Consider the following 15180-nt stretch of genomic DNA (forward strand, 5'->3'; position numbering starts at 1 on the left):
CATGGAGTATTCTTTGATTTGGTGGCCATTTACAGCCTCCTGTCTGACCACCGGGGGCAGCACTGCACTAGTGTCCTGATGCAGAGAGGAAGGAAGGGGACGTGTGTGTGAGTGTGAGTGTGTGTGTGTGTGCCGCAGAGCGAGTGCAAACTCAGCAGTTTGTGACTCCATCAAATCTCAGTGATCCAGCAGTGAACTAAAAATAGCCACACTGTGCCGTATTAAAACTCAGCGTCATAAAGTCACATAGTCCACTACATGCTGTGAGCAGTGATGATAATAATAACAGGAATGATAATAATAATAATAGCAGTAATAGCGAATATAAAACACACACGTGTGATAAGTGAAGAGACGCAGGAACACGGGGCAGACTTTGAAGGACGGAGAGTTTCTGTTTACAAGAACCAGTGAAGCACGAGCTCTTTTATTTGCATTTTCACTCTCAATAGGTGATTAAAATCAGGCCAAGGAGGCTTATTCATTATAACTGCTGTATGTGTGTGTGTGTGTGTGTGTGTGTGTGTGTGTTTCTGCCTGACAAAATATTAGGGAAGTTAATTAATCAGAGCGGCATTTACACTTTCCACAGATTCAAGAGTTTGAATAATAATTGTGAAGCAGCCGAGATGAAATTAACCGAGAAAACACACACACACACACACACACACACACACACACACACACACACAAGAGCTACATGTAAATCTAAATATTGCTTCATTTATTTCAAAGAGGGTTGATTTTAACGTCAGTCATTTGCCACAAACAGTGGAAGAACTCCGTCTACATAATTCTGTGTTCTCCATGTTATAAGAGGTTGGGTATAATCAGTTTTGTAGTATATCTGCATAATAACCTAATAATCAAACATGTTATTATCTTGATATTGTGGGACAAATAGTTTTTTTTATGGCCCCAGATTCATTTAATTTTGGTTACCTAACCTTAAAACCAGGTCTTAACCCTGAAAAAACTCCTTTAAAGATGTGAGGAGCAGCACAAAGGTCCTCATCCCAAATGGTATTAGGTCGTCACAAAGGCACAAACACAAAGACAACATGAGACAACGCTCTGATGAGCCTGCAGACTCACGCTGTAGGAAACCTCCAACAACTACTGTGACTATGACAAGTCGTTATTTCCACACGAGCAGATTCACACATAAATCAACTGTACAACACGGTGTGATGCACACGAGGAACTCGTCCATGTTACACTTCCCTACGTCAAACTTTTTATTTCTCACTGCTTACTATAATCCCTGCACGGTAAAATGCTCCTTTAACCTTCCAGCGAGCAGAGTTTGCAGAGGGTTCACATGCAGCCAACAGCCCATGTTATTGCTTCAAGGCGTCCTTATCATTTAAAGAGGATGCTGACAATAGACTGGGAGTTCCCCTGCATCACAGTGGAGAGACACAGCTCTATAAACTCATCCCATACAGAGAACATCATCACAGGAGCACAGGAGTTTGTTTTTAAAGGTACATTGTGTAATATATAGAAGGGTTTAGTAGCTTAAATTGAATATACAACCTATAAGCATGTTTCTATAGGTGTATATTCACGTTAAAGTAAAAATAGTTTGGTTTTTGTAGCATAGAATGAGCCTTTATGTGTATTTTATACCCTCGTATGGACCTTTGAGGACCTTTAAGGACCTTTCTGGACCGGTTCATGAAGGAAAAACAAACGGCTGAGTCTGACAGCTTCCAGACAAAATCTCGTTCGCCTCACAGGTCAAAGAAAGACTCAGTGAGGCGTTAAAAATACAACGAAACACTGCCATCACAACAACAACAACAACAACAACAACAACAACAACAACAACAACAACAACAACAGCAGAAACTTGAGGTGAAATCAAAAGCTCTCAGTGGAACACTCACTCTGACACTGTTATCTCTTCTTCTTCTTACAACTAAAGAATCCTCTCACGCTTGTTATCGGTCGACCGATCTGAGTTTTATCTTCAGATATCTACGATAGAATCAGCCCTGAGGGGAAGTCGTGTGAGATCAGTGTGAGACTAAATGAAGACACACCTCTTACCACAGAGGCAAGGTCATAATAAAGCCAACTGGTTATTACCTCATCATCATCATCATCATCTCACTGCTAAATATAACCGTCTACCACAGCTTGAGAAACACATATTTTCCTGTGAGCCCGACAGTGTTTTCTCAGCACCTGAGAAACATTTATAACGGACGAGAAATGAACTTTTACAGGACCACACACACAAGGCGAGCAAACACGACACGGCGAGGTTAAGCACACACGCGGTCGAGAAATCCACCGAGTCTGTTGTTTCAGCTTCAAGCTGCTTTTTCTCCAAAAGGCTTAAAAAACAAAAGGTCAAACATATGCTCAACTTCTTCAGGAGAGAGATTAAAAACAAAATCCAGGAGATCCCTAACTTTAACATAACCCACAATTCAAATCTTAGCCTCTAACCCTAACGTAGTTACGCGATGTTTCTATTATCTAAAAAATTCTATCGGTTTCTGAAAGCTGAGAAAGTTGCACGTCAACGCGTGGTTATTACGGTAATTTCACTCGCGATGTCGCAGGAAGACGGCGAATCTGCGTCTTTGTCGCCGGAGAGGAGAGAGTTTTGGGTACAATGAAACAAAAACTCCAATAAATTTTACTTTAAATAATGTTTTAAACTGTTATACACTACTTTAACATGCAGTAAAGTGTAAATAACTGCCAGATTTTGAAAGTTATTCTGGAAAAATGGGCAAAAACACTTGGTCACAGGATCATTTTCTGGCTCTTTTTTGGGTTAAAATAATCAAAAAAAGTCCAGGTGGATATTTTGAGGCTTAGGTGTTAAAGGGTTAAACCAGGTTTTAGTCCTTTAAAGAGCTTTAAAGTAATTACGCAACGATTTGTGCGATCGGAAAAGCTGAGAAGTTGCACGTCAACACACGTGTGGTTATTACGGTAATTTCACTCTCGGTGTCACAGGAAGTGAGTGTTTTGATATTGAGACAAAAAGTCAAACAAATGTTACATTAAATATGTTTTAAACTGTTCAATTTTCAAATTTAACACAAATTCGGGTGCTTTTGTGTACAACTACAGTGTTTTTCTTCATTTAAAATTGTTAATGCAGTATTTTAACTTATATAACTGCCAGATATTGAACGGTTTTCTGGAAAAATGTGCAAAAACACTTAGTTACAGGATAATTTTTGGCTCTTTTATGGTTAAAATAAGCATTTTGAGGATTTTGAGGCTTAGGTGTTAGAGGGTTAAACCAGGTTCTGGTCTCCATGAGGACTCCTGGTCCTAACAAGGTCAGTGTTTAGAAAAAGTCCCAGAAAGAGAACAAATAGAAGAAAACACACACACACACAGCTGTAATGGAAGCGTTGGCAGAAGGCCAGAAGATGAGCGTGTTGTTGCTGCTGCAGGAGCTGCTTTTATTCTATTGGGCTGACGAGAATTCTTCATTCTGTTTCTGCTTCTTCTCTCGTGACAATAACACACAGTCCAGGCCTTTTACAGCAAAAGAGCATTAGTGGTCAATGCTGAGGGCGTCTCAGGAGCGGAGGTTTTAAAAAGAAGAAGCAGAAGCAGCAGCATCAGCAGCAGCAGCAGCAGCAGCAGCAGCGTGTGGGAACAGATACATTAGTCTTTCATTCAAAAAAGAAAGAGAAAGAAACTAGAAGTGATTTCCTGAGGAAAAACACTCCAAATGAGCCTGGGTTTTCAGTGAATACTCAGCGATACAAGTGAAGTTTTTTATCACCAAAGGTTATATAAAAATGCACCGTTTTATAATAACTTTACTTTCATTTTTAAATGGCAAAGTAACCGAATCTAAGCCACGCAACCCGGGATTCTGGTTTCAAAGTGCACTTGTCTGAAGCCAGTTTTCTATATTACATGGGCCATATTTTTATAGACTGTGGGAGAAAATCCACGCAGACACGAGAGAAAACATGCAAACTCCAATGCAGAAAAGTTGTTTAATAAAGTGAAATAAATCAAATATTTAATGTAAATATGCACGTTTGTGTTGGCGCCAGTGTCAACCAATATGTCAGATATAACTTCACTAAATCATCATCATGAAGGTCACACATGGAGTTATATTACACTACAGTCTATTACAGTGCAGTGGTTTCTGAGAGAGGAAGAATTTAAGTACGGCTGTAAGTAAATTATTAGCCCTCTCATATAAATGTCATGGTTTTAACCCTTTAAGTTACGCACCAATAAAAAAGTAAAGGAAAAATTATTTATTTTCATGTTTTATTCACTTATGATAACAATAACGACAATCAGTATATATATTTTTTTTTTAATTAGACCCTACAATATTTCAGATACAGTCCTCTACCAAACAGTTGAGTCACATTAACACTACCCTAAGTTTACCAACATTAGCTAAGCTTCTCTACCTTGACCATAAAATAAAAAGTCAGCTGTTTGGTTGAGCATGTTTTGAAACAATTATTTGACCCTTATAAGACTTATTTTGTTGAATTAATTTACTTAATTCTGTACAACTCCTCTGAAATTATGTATATGCAATGGTAGAGATGGCTCATTTTTGAGTTCAGCCTGATGCATTTTTCAGTGAGATATAGTGACTTAAAGTGAGGTCGACCAAATAGTTGAGTAGTACCTTAAAGGGTTAAAGCTATTTCCCAAGTGCTGTGAAACTAAAACTTTTAAAATCAAGTTAAAACTGAGGATTTATCTCCTAATTTACACACAGTATATAATCGTCAGTCAGGGTCTGAGTTGCCAAAATCAACTTGAGACAAAAAAATGAAATGTTGATGCTGACAAAGCAGGAGAAGGAGATCAAGCACGACTAAGTTTAGAATCAGAGGAGAGAGATGATGGATGGACCTTCTGAGCTCCATAAACACGGCTTCAGTGAACACTAACTGAAGCAGAACCAAGAACCAAGACCCGACACCTGAACTCTGAGCTCTGGTGATGTGGGACGTCCTGCTGAAAAACTGAGGCTGGTTTCAGGAAAAATACTACCACTAACTAACTCTTCTTTTATTGTTTGAGGATCGTTACATATAGAAAATACCATCAATTACACATTTGGAGCTGCGTCGCTGTTCATTCGCGTTGTTGTTTTGCTGTCGAGGGCGAGATAAAGTGATGTCACATCATACACCGTCTTCCTTTGATAGCACTGAGGCGTCCTCAGAGGACGACGTGTGTGATTTACACTGAACCTGCTGTCAGAGCCGCTCATATACATGTGTATATATATATTTGTGTGGCACCATATTTACATTATACATATATAAAAGTGTCATAAACAAGAGAGAGAGGCTCAGTCTCAGTGATAATAAAACTGTGATTGTGATTCTGCTGCACGCTGAGCGGCGACGACAGAGCGGCCGTTAAACTCCGCGAGCATGAAATACAAAATATGTAACGACAATAAAAAAAAATAATATATACTTTATTTGTACTGTGTTATGCGCGCTCAAGAGGGAGACGACTTTAAAATAAAAACACTTTTGTATTTCACGGCTATTGAATCACGACGGCGAGCGGAGAAAACGTGGGAACGGCGACGTCTTTGTCGTTTTATAGTGAGGACAAAAAACAACACTCGTGACGAGGAAAGTGAGATGAACTGAATCGTTAGAATCAGTTAAATAAAGCGTCATAAATGTAAAATTCTACACATTGTGCCTGTAAGGAACACCTGTGGAGATAAATGATGTCTTCTGACACATGTGGGTTATTCTATACATGTGCTGCGCTCCTCAAATCAATAAAACGGAAATAAACCCAATTCCCTCTCAGGAACTCCTCGTCAATAAGAGCAAAACAAGATGAAAACACCGGTCTGTGATGATCTCCCTCTCTCTGAATAAAACATTTCACAGACTCCAGTTCTGCTCTGGTCGTCCACTCGTCCTCATCCACATCATCATCCTCTCGTCCTCAACCCCCATCATCTTTGAGACATCTCTCTCTCTCTCTCTCTCTCTCTCTCTCTTCCCCTTTTCTATGTTCATCTTCTCTGAGGTGAATCTGTGTCCTTAAGGAAATCATACTGCAGAAGAACATTCACCTCTTTTTCGTCAGATAAAGATACAGACGGAGATAAAATTATTATGCATTTAAACACTTCTACTGTCACATCGAAAAAACAAATAAATAAACAGCATGGATTCTGAGATTAAAGAAAAAAGTCTGAATTCTGAGATTAAAGTCAGAACTCTGAATTTAAAGAAAAGTTAGAATTTTGAGGAAAAATCTGAATTCTGTCTTTTTCCGCATTCTGAGATTAAAGAAAAAATCAGAACAGAAGAAACGTTGCATGAATACTCTTCTGTAAATGTAATATTGAAAAATAATCTGTAGATAATCCCTTCTCCATGCCCAGATGAGGACTGAGATATGTGTAAAAGTTCAGGACTTGAGGAGAATCTCAGGCCTGCGTTTTTTTTTTTACGGATTTGTCCTTCTGTCAGTGTCCGTGTGTCAGTGTCAGTGTCTGTGTCTGTGTCTGTGTCTGTGTCTGTGTCTGTGTCTGTGTCTGTGTGTCAGTGTCAGTGTCAGAGTCGGTGGGCCGTCATGTGGCACAGACCAACACTGTGGCTTTAACCAGCGCGGCCGTGGCCGAGCTCCAAGGATAACGAGGAGACTGAGGTCAGAGCTGCTGCTGAAGGAGCAGGGAGTCTGTGGTTCAGCCCTAAACACACACATGGATGTGGCCTCGTAACGTCACACATGCGCACAAACACACACACAGGCCCACACGCACACACACACACATACGATGGTGACACTGTTTTCACCAAGCGTGGAGAAGCAGCTGAGAATTTACTGGGGAATTCTCTCTTAAGTTAAGTTTCCTGCAGTTGTTTTTCTCTTTTTATTTCAGTATTTTGTTGAATTTAAAAGTACTGATTAAGCAATTTAGGTGGGTAATTATTCATGTATATATATACATGAAGTATAATTTGCAGGCCTGGGTGACTTGTAATGTTAATATATTAATGTAATTGAGCGAAAATACACCAAATTAAAGCAAGTCAAAGCACTTATGAATGAAACTGCGTGCTATGATACAATTATACACACATAATTGCCTTTTCTCTGTTGTTACTTGAATGACTTTGCACAAAAAAGGCTTTTTTTTGTTGCATGATACCCTGCGACATACTTAATAATGCATCTGTATGAGTTTTCTAACTACTATATCAAGTAGATATAGATTTCAAAGTTATGTTTTCCCACCCTAATTTGTCATAAAGTAGAATTTAAAACAAAAAACGTGTAAAAGGATCGTTCCATCAATTTGACATACTGTACGTACACAGTGGGCTTCCTCAAAGTTCGGTGTGTGGATTTAGAAATGTGAAATGGTAGAGGGTAGGGTTGAATCACCTTCCTCTTCCATCTGCTCCCTGTTACTGCTGTCAATTCAATTCGACTCTCAGTTCAGGTCAAACTCTACAGAAACGTAAAGAAAAACGAGCAAAGCTACAAAAAACACACGCTATTCTGACTTTAGAGACTGATTTCAAGTCCATTTATAGACATATTTAAAGGACAACACGCGTCTCTCTCATTAGAAACGCTGACATTTTAAAGACTGATCCTAAAGTTCACACTCTCGTCTTTGGGAAAAGACAAAGATTCCTGTATTCTGCCATATTTAAAAAGGTTGTGAACTCCCAGAAGATCCAGGAGAGAATGTCAGCTCACAAAGAGACGACAGCGACGGGAAACGACCTGAGACTAAATGACAAGAGCGCGATTCTTTAATCAAACTGTGCTTTGGGGAAATCTGACGATCACAGGAAACTGATGCTCTGAATTGTCCTCGCTCACATCGAACCAAACACCGCAAACAAATTCAACTTCTTTTCAAACTGCTGCTTTGTTGTGGCGCTGCCGTCACTGATGTGGCAGATGTCTGCGTGAACCATAAATCACTGAAACCCCCGTCGTCGTCCTCTCTGAAGCAGACGGCTCCTCAATAAGACGATGACGGGGGTTTTTTTTGCTCTGTGAGCTCTGATCTGTGTTTAATTATCCGCTCAATCTGCAGCAGATGGTTTCGTCTGAAGAGGACGACGAGTCCACCTGTTCACGCTGAAACACCTTTATATAAGAGAAGCTAATTATTGTTCCTAAATTGACAGAATCTGTAATCAACAGTGGATCAAATGTTAGGACAAAGCGGGGATTTGTGTCGACAGCCAGAGGAGTTGTTACTGGACTTCTCCACTAGAGGGCGAAGCAGGGAACTCAGAATACTTGCAGTCCCAACCTTCTGTTACAATTCAATTACAGTACAGTCACAACATGTTAATAATATTATTATTTATGTATTAATAGCTTGGTAATGAGCATTATAATAGGCTACCATTAATGTATTATAATAATTCAATTATCCGATTATAACCATTTAATAAACTTCAAAGTTATTACCATACTTTTGTCGTCACGTGTCACCAGTTTTAATATTTAACCCTCTTAGGAGAATCATGATAATCAGGATACCTGGATTTATATTGATTTTATGGCTGTAGATTTGTCAAAAATGCCCCCTTTTCCAAGATAACTTTGACTTTTTCAATACCTGGCAGTTTATTTATTCAACCATTCAGAAACGACAGTACTGAGACGGCGACGTGTCGAGTATACGGCACGTATAGACAAGTACACGGGCGCAATTAACACTCCATTTTTCTGCTTTACGTTCCATTGATCCATCTTCTACTAGCTTTATCCTACACATGAGGGTCACGCCATGGTTTTTGAATTTACGGTAAGTTACGGTAATGACAAGTACGCATGCCAAATCCTGTCCAGGTCTTACACACAGTAGAGTATAGTGTAAACATGGACTCAAACATTCAGGACATGAAACATAATTTTTTCTCTCTCTTTCCACCTCATTAAGTTCTTCATCAATAATCGTCTCTGGTGTGCAGCAAAACCAATGGTGTGTGAGGTAAGAAACACTGCATCAGCACTGGTGACACGCTGGGCCACTCTCATCCAATCACTGCCATCCCTGCTGTGCGTGTGTGTGCGTGTGTGCGTGTGTGTACTGAGCTTTGATTTGCACAAGAGTTCAAATAAGTGCAGAGTCAGTTGTGGCACAAACCTCAGTCTCTTGTCGTACTGTTTGACCTTGTCCAGAGACGCAGCGTTGATCTGGGCCTGGTATTCCTCCACTGACACGTTGTCTCTGTAGTAGTATCCCTCCATGCTCTCCAATGCTGCAGAAAGAGAGTTTGTACTCGTTTAAAACAGCTTTTTAATCATCATGCAGACATGATCACATGATCACACTTCCTCTGTACCTTGTGTGAAGAGCACAGGGTAGATCTTGATGCCGCCTCCGTTTCTCAGCCTGAGCGGAAGCTGAGAGAAGTAAAAGCTCTCCAGATAGAAGCAGACTTTTAGAGTCTGACGGGCGCCTTCCACCTGGTACGACACGGGCATGTCTGTGAGGGGAGGAGAGGAAGAGGAGGAGAGGAGGATGAGGAAGAGGAGAGGTTGAGGAGGAGAGGAGGAGAAGAGGAGAGGGAGAGGAGAGTATTGGAAGAGGAGAGGAAAAGGAAGGGGAGGAGGAAGAGGGGAGGTGAGGAAGAGGAGGAGAAGAGGAGAGGAAGAAAGGAGGAGAGGAAGTGGAGGAGGAAGATGAGAGGGGAGGAAAAGGAAGAGGAGAGAGGAAGATGAAGAGGGGATGAGAGGAAGAGGAGTGGAGAGGAGATGAGTGAAGAGGAGAGGAAGAGGAAAGGAGAGGAAGATGGTAGAGGAAGAGGAGAAGAGAGGAAAAGGAGAAAGAAAGAGGGGTGGAGAGGAGAGGAAGAGGAGGAGAGGAGGAAGAGGAGGAGAGGAGAAGAAGATGAAGATGAGAGGAGGAGGAAGAGGAGGAGAGGAAAAGGAAGAGAATAGGAGATGAAGAGGAGAGGAAGGAGAGGAGGAAGAGAAGAGGAGATTCAGAGACCTGACTCACAGTTTAAGACTTCACTTAAATGTCACACAGCTGAGAAACTAAAATCTAAAACAGAAGAAGTCAGAGGACGTACTGGCCACCAGAGGCTCTCCTTCAAACTGACGGAAGTAGAATGTGACCTTGTCCAGGTCAATGAGAGCCACCTGAGTGTCCTCTAACATGGCCTGTTCATCTGTCTGGGGAGGGAAAGACAACACACTGGTGTCACAACCACAGTCTCTGCATAACATCACACACAGCATCTGTCCACTCTGTCTGTTCATCACATGGAGGAGGAGGATTTCTAAAGACATCATCTTAAATGGTGTCTGCAGTGTGTGGGCGAGTCACATCAACACATCAACACACCTGTGAAACACAGAGATGCTGTTTCCACAACATTTTACAGCGATCTCCTCATGCTACATGTCTTTTCCAGTCCAGAGGGACACTTCAGAGACACTTCAGAGACACTTCAGAGACACTTCAGAGACACTTCAGAGACGAGAATGAGACACTTTGGCAGCAGGAAGGAGGGAAATGCGTCAGCGATTTTTCTGGGGACGCGACGTTAGCCTTAGCCGCACACATTTCTCCGTCCAAAAATGCACTTTTACAGCACTTCCTGTGTGCAGTCTGACTCCCAGTGACAGGAGACGGAAATAGACGCTAAAATAACCTCATCGCTATAAAGACAAAACATGTTTTTATGTGTGGTTGATGACGCAAAATGCAGAAAAAGAGGGAGCACGGACGGAGGAAATGAAAGTGGACAGTTACTCATATTTAAGTTTCAGCCTCTCTAGCCTTACACCTTTGAACGGATTCATGAAATCTTGGGAGGGGAAGGTTAATGTGGACCTCAGTGATGTTATAATCCACATTTACTGCTCATAATGAACTCTTTCAGGAGCCACGGACTGTTTGACGATTTCTCAGCCAAGGTAAATTAAAATATTGATTATTTAAATCCCTTCTGTACATTTGACCATTTTTTTTAAGGGCAGGAGATTGATTTATGTTTATTTGCGGACACCGTGTTTGCTTGTTTGACCCCGTTTGTGTTAATTTTTCTTTGTGTAATCCAGCTTCCTCTCCCTGCAGACTGTGATATCCGTATTCTATAGTCTGGCTCTTACCAGATTGGGGGAAAGCAGGGACTGGAAGTGGAAGAGCAGCCCCGCGCTGGCAATCTGCTCCAGCCAGCGACGGCTGACTTCCTGAGCCTCCTGCAGGTCCTGGGGGTCCTGATCGGCCTCTCTGTTCACACTGTGGAACTAAAGCACGGCCATAAGATTGCTAAATTATAAGAAAATATACGTATAAAAGTATTCCTTCTATTCCAAAGAGGAGCGTGGAGTGGTTTTACCTGGTTGAGGACGGCGAGGAGATGCTCCGTGAAGGCGCACACGGCCGCGACCAGAGACTGACAGAAGACCATGTCTCGACGCAGCTGGATCTCAGAATCTGACGGAGGGAGAAAAGTGACAGGTTTGACCAAGTGGGAGATAATTATGACTACAATTTCCTGAGGAAAAAAGCACAGAAATCCACTGAGTCACAAATGAGTTCATGAACCCTGAGATTATATGATTATTAACCAACTTAACCACTGGCTAAAACTCCAAGTCATATTATACTATTATTATGTTATGAAAATCTGTTTTATTTCATTTCATTCACAAAATTGTTTTTTTTAACCCTTTAACACCTAAACACATATTCACAAGTCGCATACTAGCCCTTTATTAGTAATCATTAAGCACGTATTAACACATTATTCTACCTCTATTATGACATTAATTAAGATTTTTCCTGCATAAGGTGTTAATACGTGCTCAATATTTACTAATAAAGGGCTAGTATGCGACTTATGTGTAATGGTGAATATGTGTTCCCTAATCTAAAGTGTTACTGAGCTTATTTTAACCATAAAAGGACCAGAAAATGTCATGTGACTAAGTGTTTTTGCCCATTTTTCCAAAATAATGTTCAGCATCTGGCAGTTATTAGTTAGTATTAACAGTTTAGAATGTCTAAACAGTATAAAACATATTTAAAATAACATTAGTTTTTGTCTTAATGTCCAAAAACAGGCCAACTTAAGGCGTTTTTCCAACTCTCTCCTCTCTGGTGACAAAGACGCTGATTTTCGTGAAATTACCGTAATAACCTCACGTTGAGCTTTGACGTGCAACTTCTCAGCTTCTCAGGGGTGAATATAAACACTAAATTGTCCAAAGTTACTACACATTTCATTGTATTTCCTTAAAATACTGGCTTTACCTGAATATTTAAATGTAATTTAAAAAGGTAAGAAACGGGAAAGACAAACCTGTGTACTGCAGCAAAACCAAGAGCAGTCTCGTCTTCACCTCTGAAAAGAAACAGCAAACACAGTTACACACACACACATCTTCCACCTCCACTTTGACCTTCATCAGAAACTCCACGTCTTGCAGTAATAAACAGGATGATGCTGAGTAACTCTGCTGCTCTGTTCCAGCTCCGCAGCTGTTTATCTCCACACAGGAAAAGAGAATCATCATAAACCACAGCCAAAGGCAAAGATAATAACATAAATCCACATTTGTTTATAGTCGTATCAGAGCTGTGGAGAGCTCAGCACGGAGTGTACACGGGGCTAAACTGTGCCTTCATGTTGACTTTGCTTATTTGGACTTTCTCTGTTGTGAGTGAGTGACCGTCAGCTCACCTTTCCCAGGAGTGTCATGTGACCAGAGCCTGCATCCTGTTTGTATTTGCATACGTTTGGCTGTGGTGGCGAGTGTGTACGTCTACGTGTGATTGTAAATTGTCAGAATACGACATTTAATAGCAAATGCCATTAACACAGAGCTTTGGTCATTTGAATAGAAGCCAACTGTTTATATAGGTGTCACACAGCCTACCTTCAAAATAAAAGCCTAAAGATCAACAGACACAATGATTTCATGTGGCCCTCCACTTAATATGAAGTCATAATAGAGTTATTTGTGTTTGAGTAATTTAGAAATATAAATTCATTATAATTGTGAACTATTCCAACCATTCCAATAGATAGATTATAGATAGATAGCTTTTATTTAGAAATTTTGAGAGAATATCAATCATAATTCGATTTTTATTGCGATATCACGATGGAATATCGTTATATAATTTTCAATTAAATTAGTCGCTTTTTTTCCCAATAAAAAATTGGCCCCCTAGTGGCCAGATTAGATGATCTGTGGCACCAAATTTAATTCAAGTTTGAGACCTCCTGACCTACAAATATCTTCTTTTACATGAATATACACAAAGTAAAATAGTCACTTAATAATTTAATTGGAACTCAAAATGCTGTTTTTACTATTTTGCTGAAGTAAAACTTTATTTTATCTCTGTAATGTATGCGCAGCACTTCGTTTAAGCTGTTGTTTTTAAAGTGCTTTATAAATAAAGTTGGACTCGATTGTACTTTTTTGAAATGGAACGTTCGTACAGATACGATCGTATGTCTGGAAAACAGCGGTGACTTCTTATCTGGATATAACATCAGTTGTTTTATTACTGCGGTTTAAATTTATGTATCGAGAGCGTGGTGAAAGTTAGCGGCTACCTGCCACGACACGAGCGGAGCAGAGGTTATTACTGCATCTAATAAATATCATCAGCGGACACGGGAGAATGTGTTGATTTAATGCACTCGCCAAACGTTCTTTTAACAGGATAAATGTGTGAGAAAGCTTTAAAGTGTGTGTGTGTGTGTGTGTGAGGGCTAACCTTCGACATATTTAGCGATGGTGTGTGTGAGCGTCTGAACGCTGCTGGGAAGGTTCCAAGGATCCTGTTTGACGTGGAGACGCAGCTTCTTGGTGCAGTTCACCTTGGGATCCATCTCCTGCTGAAAGTCTGACATTAAAAAGGTAAAAGAGAAAGATAAATAAAGACAGGCTGAGAGGTGAGGACATAGAACTGCAACAAACGGCTGCAGTCGAGACAAAATGTAACTGCTAAATTGATGAATTTTCCCTTTATCGTCTTTTTATCTTTTAACATCGAAGCTTCACGTCTCTAAATCAGTGGTTTTTATTGTGTTTATTGAAGGATAAGAACCATTCAGGTGCAAATCACCGCCTCTAATAATGTAAAAAAGCTAATAAATGGGGACACTTTAGCACTTAATATGGAAAAAAATACCCTTAATCTCATCTCATCACGTCTAATCTGTTAACTCCATTCACAGACTTTTTACTGAACCTCATAAAGTCTCCACTACTTAGTAACAAAGCAGATGAACTCTCTTTTCAATTACACTTGAATTAAATTCTTTTCATGATTTAGGATCGTTCGCTAAAAACCCACATGAAAAGAAAAGAAAAGAAAATAATGCTCATAAATAATTAAAAGTCCTCGTCTTTGATAAATAATCTCTCTTCATCTCTGGTTTCCTGTCCTCGCTCTAAATCTGTCTTATTAACGACGTGTTATTCTTCCTTTACGGAGTCTTTTTTTTCTCTTACAACCACAAACAAACGGGACAAAGTCGTCAAACTGTCCCGTAAAATCACTCCGTCCGTCTGTAATCTATAATCTATAGAAAGCAGTTTTAGACGCGTATAATCTCTGCGTCGCTGTATATAAAACACCTTTTTTTCCCCCCTTTAAACTCTGATGGAGAACAGATCTGCGATAGGAAGGCGGCGGTTTAGCTCGGGGATTGTGTGTGTGTCTGTGTGTGAGTGTGTGTGTGTGTGCGTGTAAATGTTTGAGTGTCGGAGCGTGACACAGCCAGAGATCAAACGCAGGAACGCTCCACTTGAGTGAGATAATCCCCCCCTTTGCCGTGTTATCAACCGCACATATTTACTGGAGGGTTGAGATGGATCAGTGCTGATCAAGGCCTCCGCATCCCTGCTGCAGGCATTTGTGTACACACACACACACAGAAACACACACACACAGAAACACAAGCACTTATTTTGATTTCAGAGCAGTTGCTGTCTGTGCACCGTATGGGTGTCTAAGTTTAGAGGCTGTACTTTTATCAAAGCATGTGGCTAATCTGCTCCTTCGCTCCGACTCATCACACAGATTATTTTCCCAAGGACCGAGAAAACTTTTTCATCCCGTCATAAGGTTATAAAAGAACCTTTAATTGTTTCATACGCGCCACATGGGAGACAAAAGTCTTATTACAGTCAAAGTCTGTGAACCACGCGCTTGTTTCT

The 15180-nt window shown here is 40.4% G+C and overlaps 1 protein-coding gene across 3 annotated transcripts in view; it reads right to left on the reverse strand.

The window, feature by feature from the left end:
- prex2 (phosphatidylinositol-3,4,5-trisphosphate-dependent Rac exchange factor 2) overlaps positions 1 to 15180 on the reverse strand; it is a gene marked incomplete at its 5' end in the record, with an annotated part of 93782 nt that overhangs the window by 9351 nt on the left and 69251 nt on the right. For 2 of the 3 annotated variants that reach the window (XM_083901571.1, XM_083901572.1), the window contains 7 exons: positions 9131 to 9245; positions 9330 to 9473; positions 10062 to 10164; positions 11107 to 11214; positions 11337 to 11434; positions 12303 to 12344; positions 13733 to 13861. In XM_083901571.1, coding sequence (XP_083757697.1) covers positions 9131 to 9245; positions 9330 to 9473; positions 10062 to 10164; positions 11107 to 11214; positions 11337 to 11434; positions 12303 to 12344; positions 13733 to 13861 — 739 coding nt within the window. Of the gene's footprint in view, positions 1 to 9130; positions 9246 to 9329; positions 9474 to 10061; positions 10165 to 11106; positions 11245 to 11336; positions 11435 to 12302; positions 12345 to 13732; positions 13862 to 15180 lie in introns of all 3 variants that reach the window. The other variant, XM_083901570.1, reaches the window with a different exon arrangement.

This window comes from Microchirus variegatus, assembly GCF_963457635.1.
Source record: "Microchirus variegatus genome assembly, chromosome: 15".
Classification (NCBI taxonomy): Eukaryota; Metazoa; Chordata; class Actinopteri; order Pleuronectiformes; family Soleidae; genus Microchirus; species Microchirus variegatus.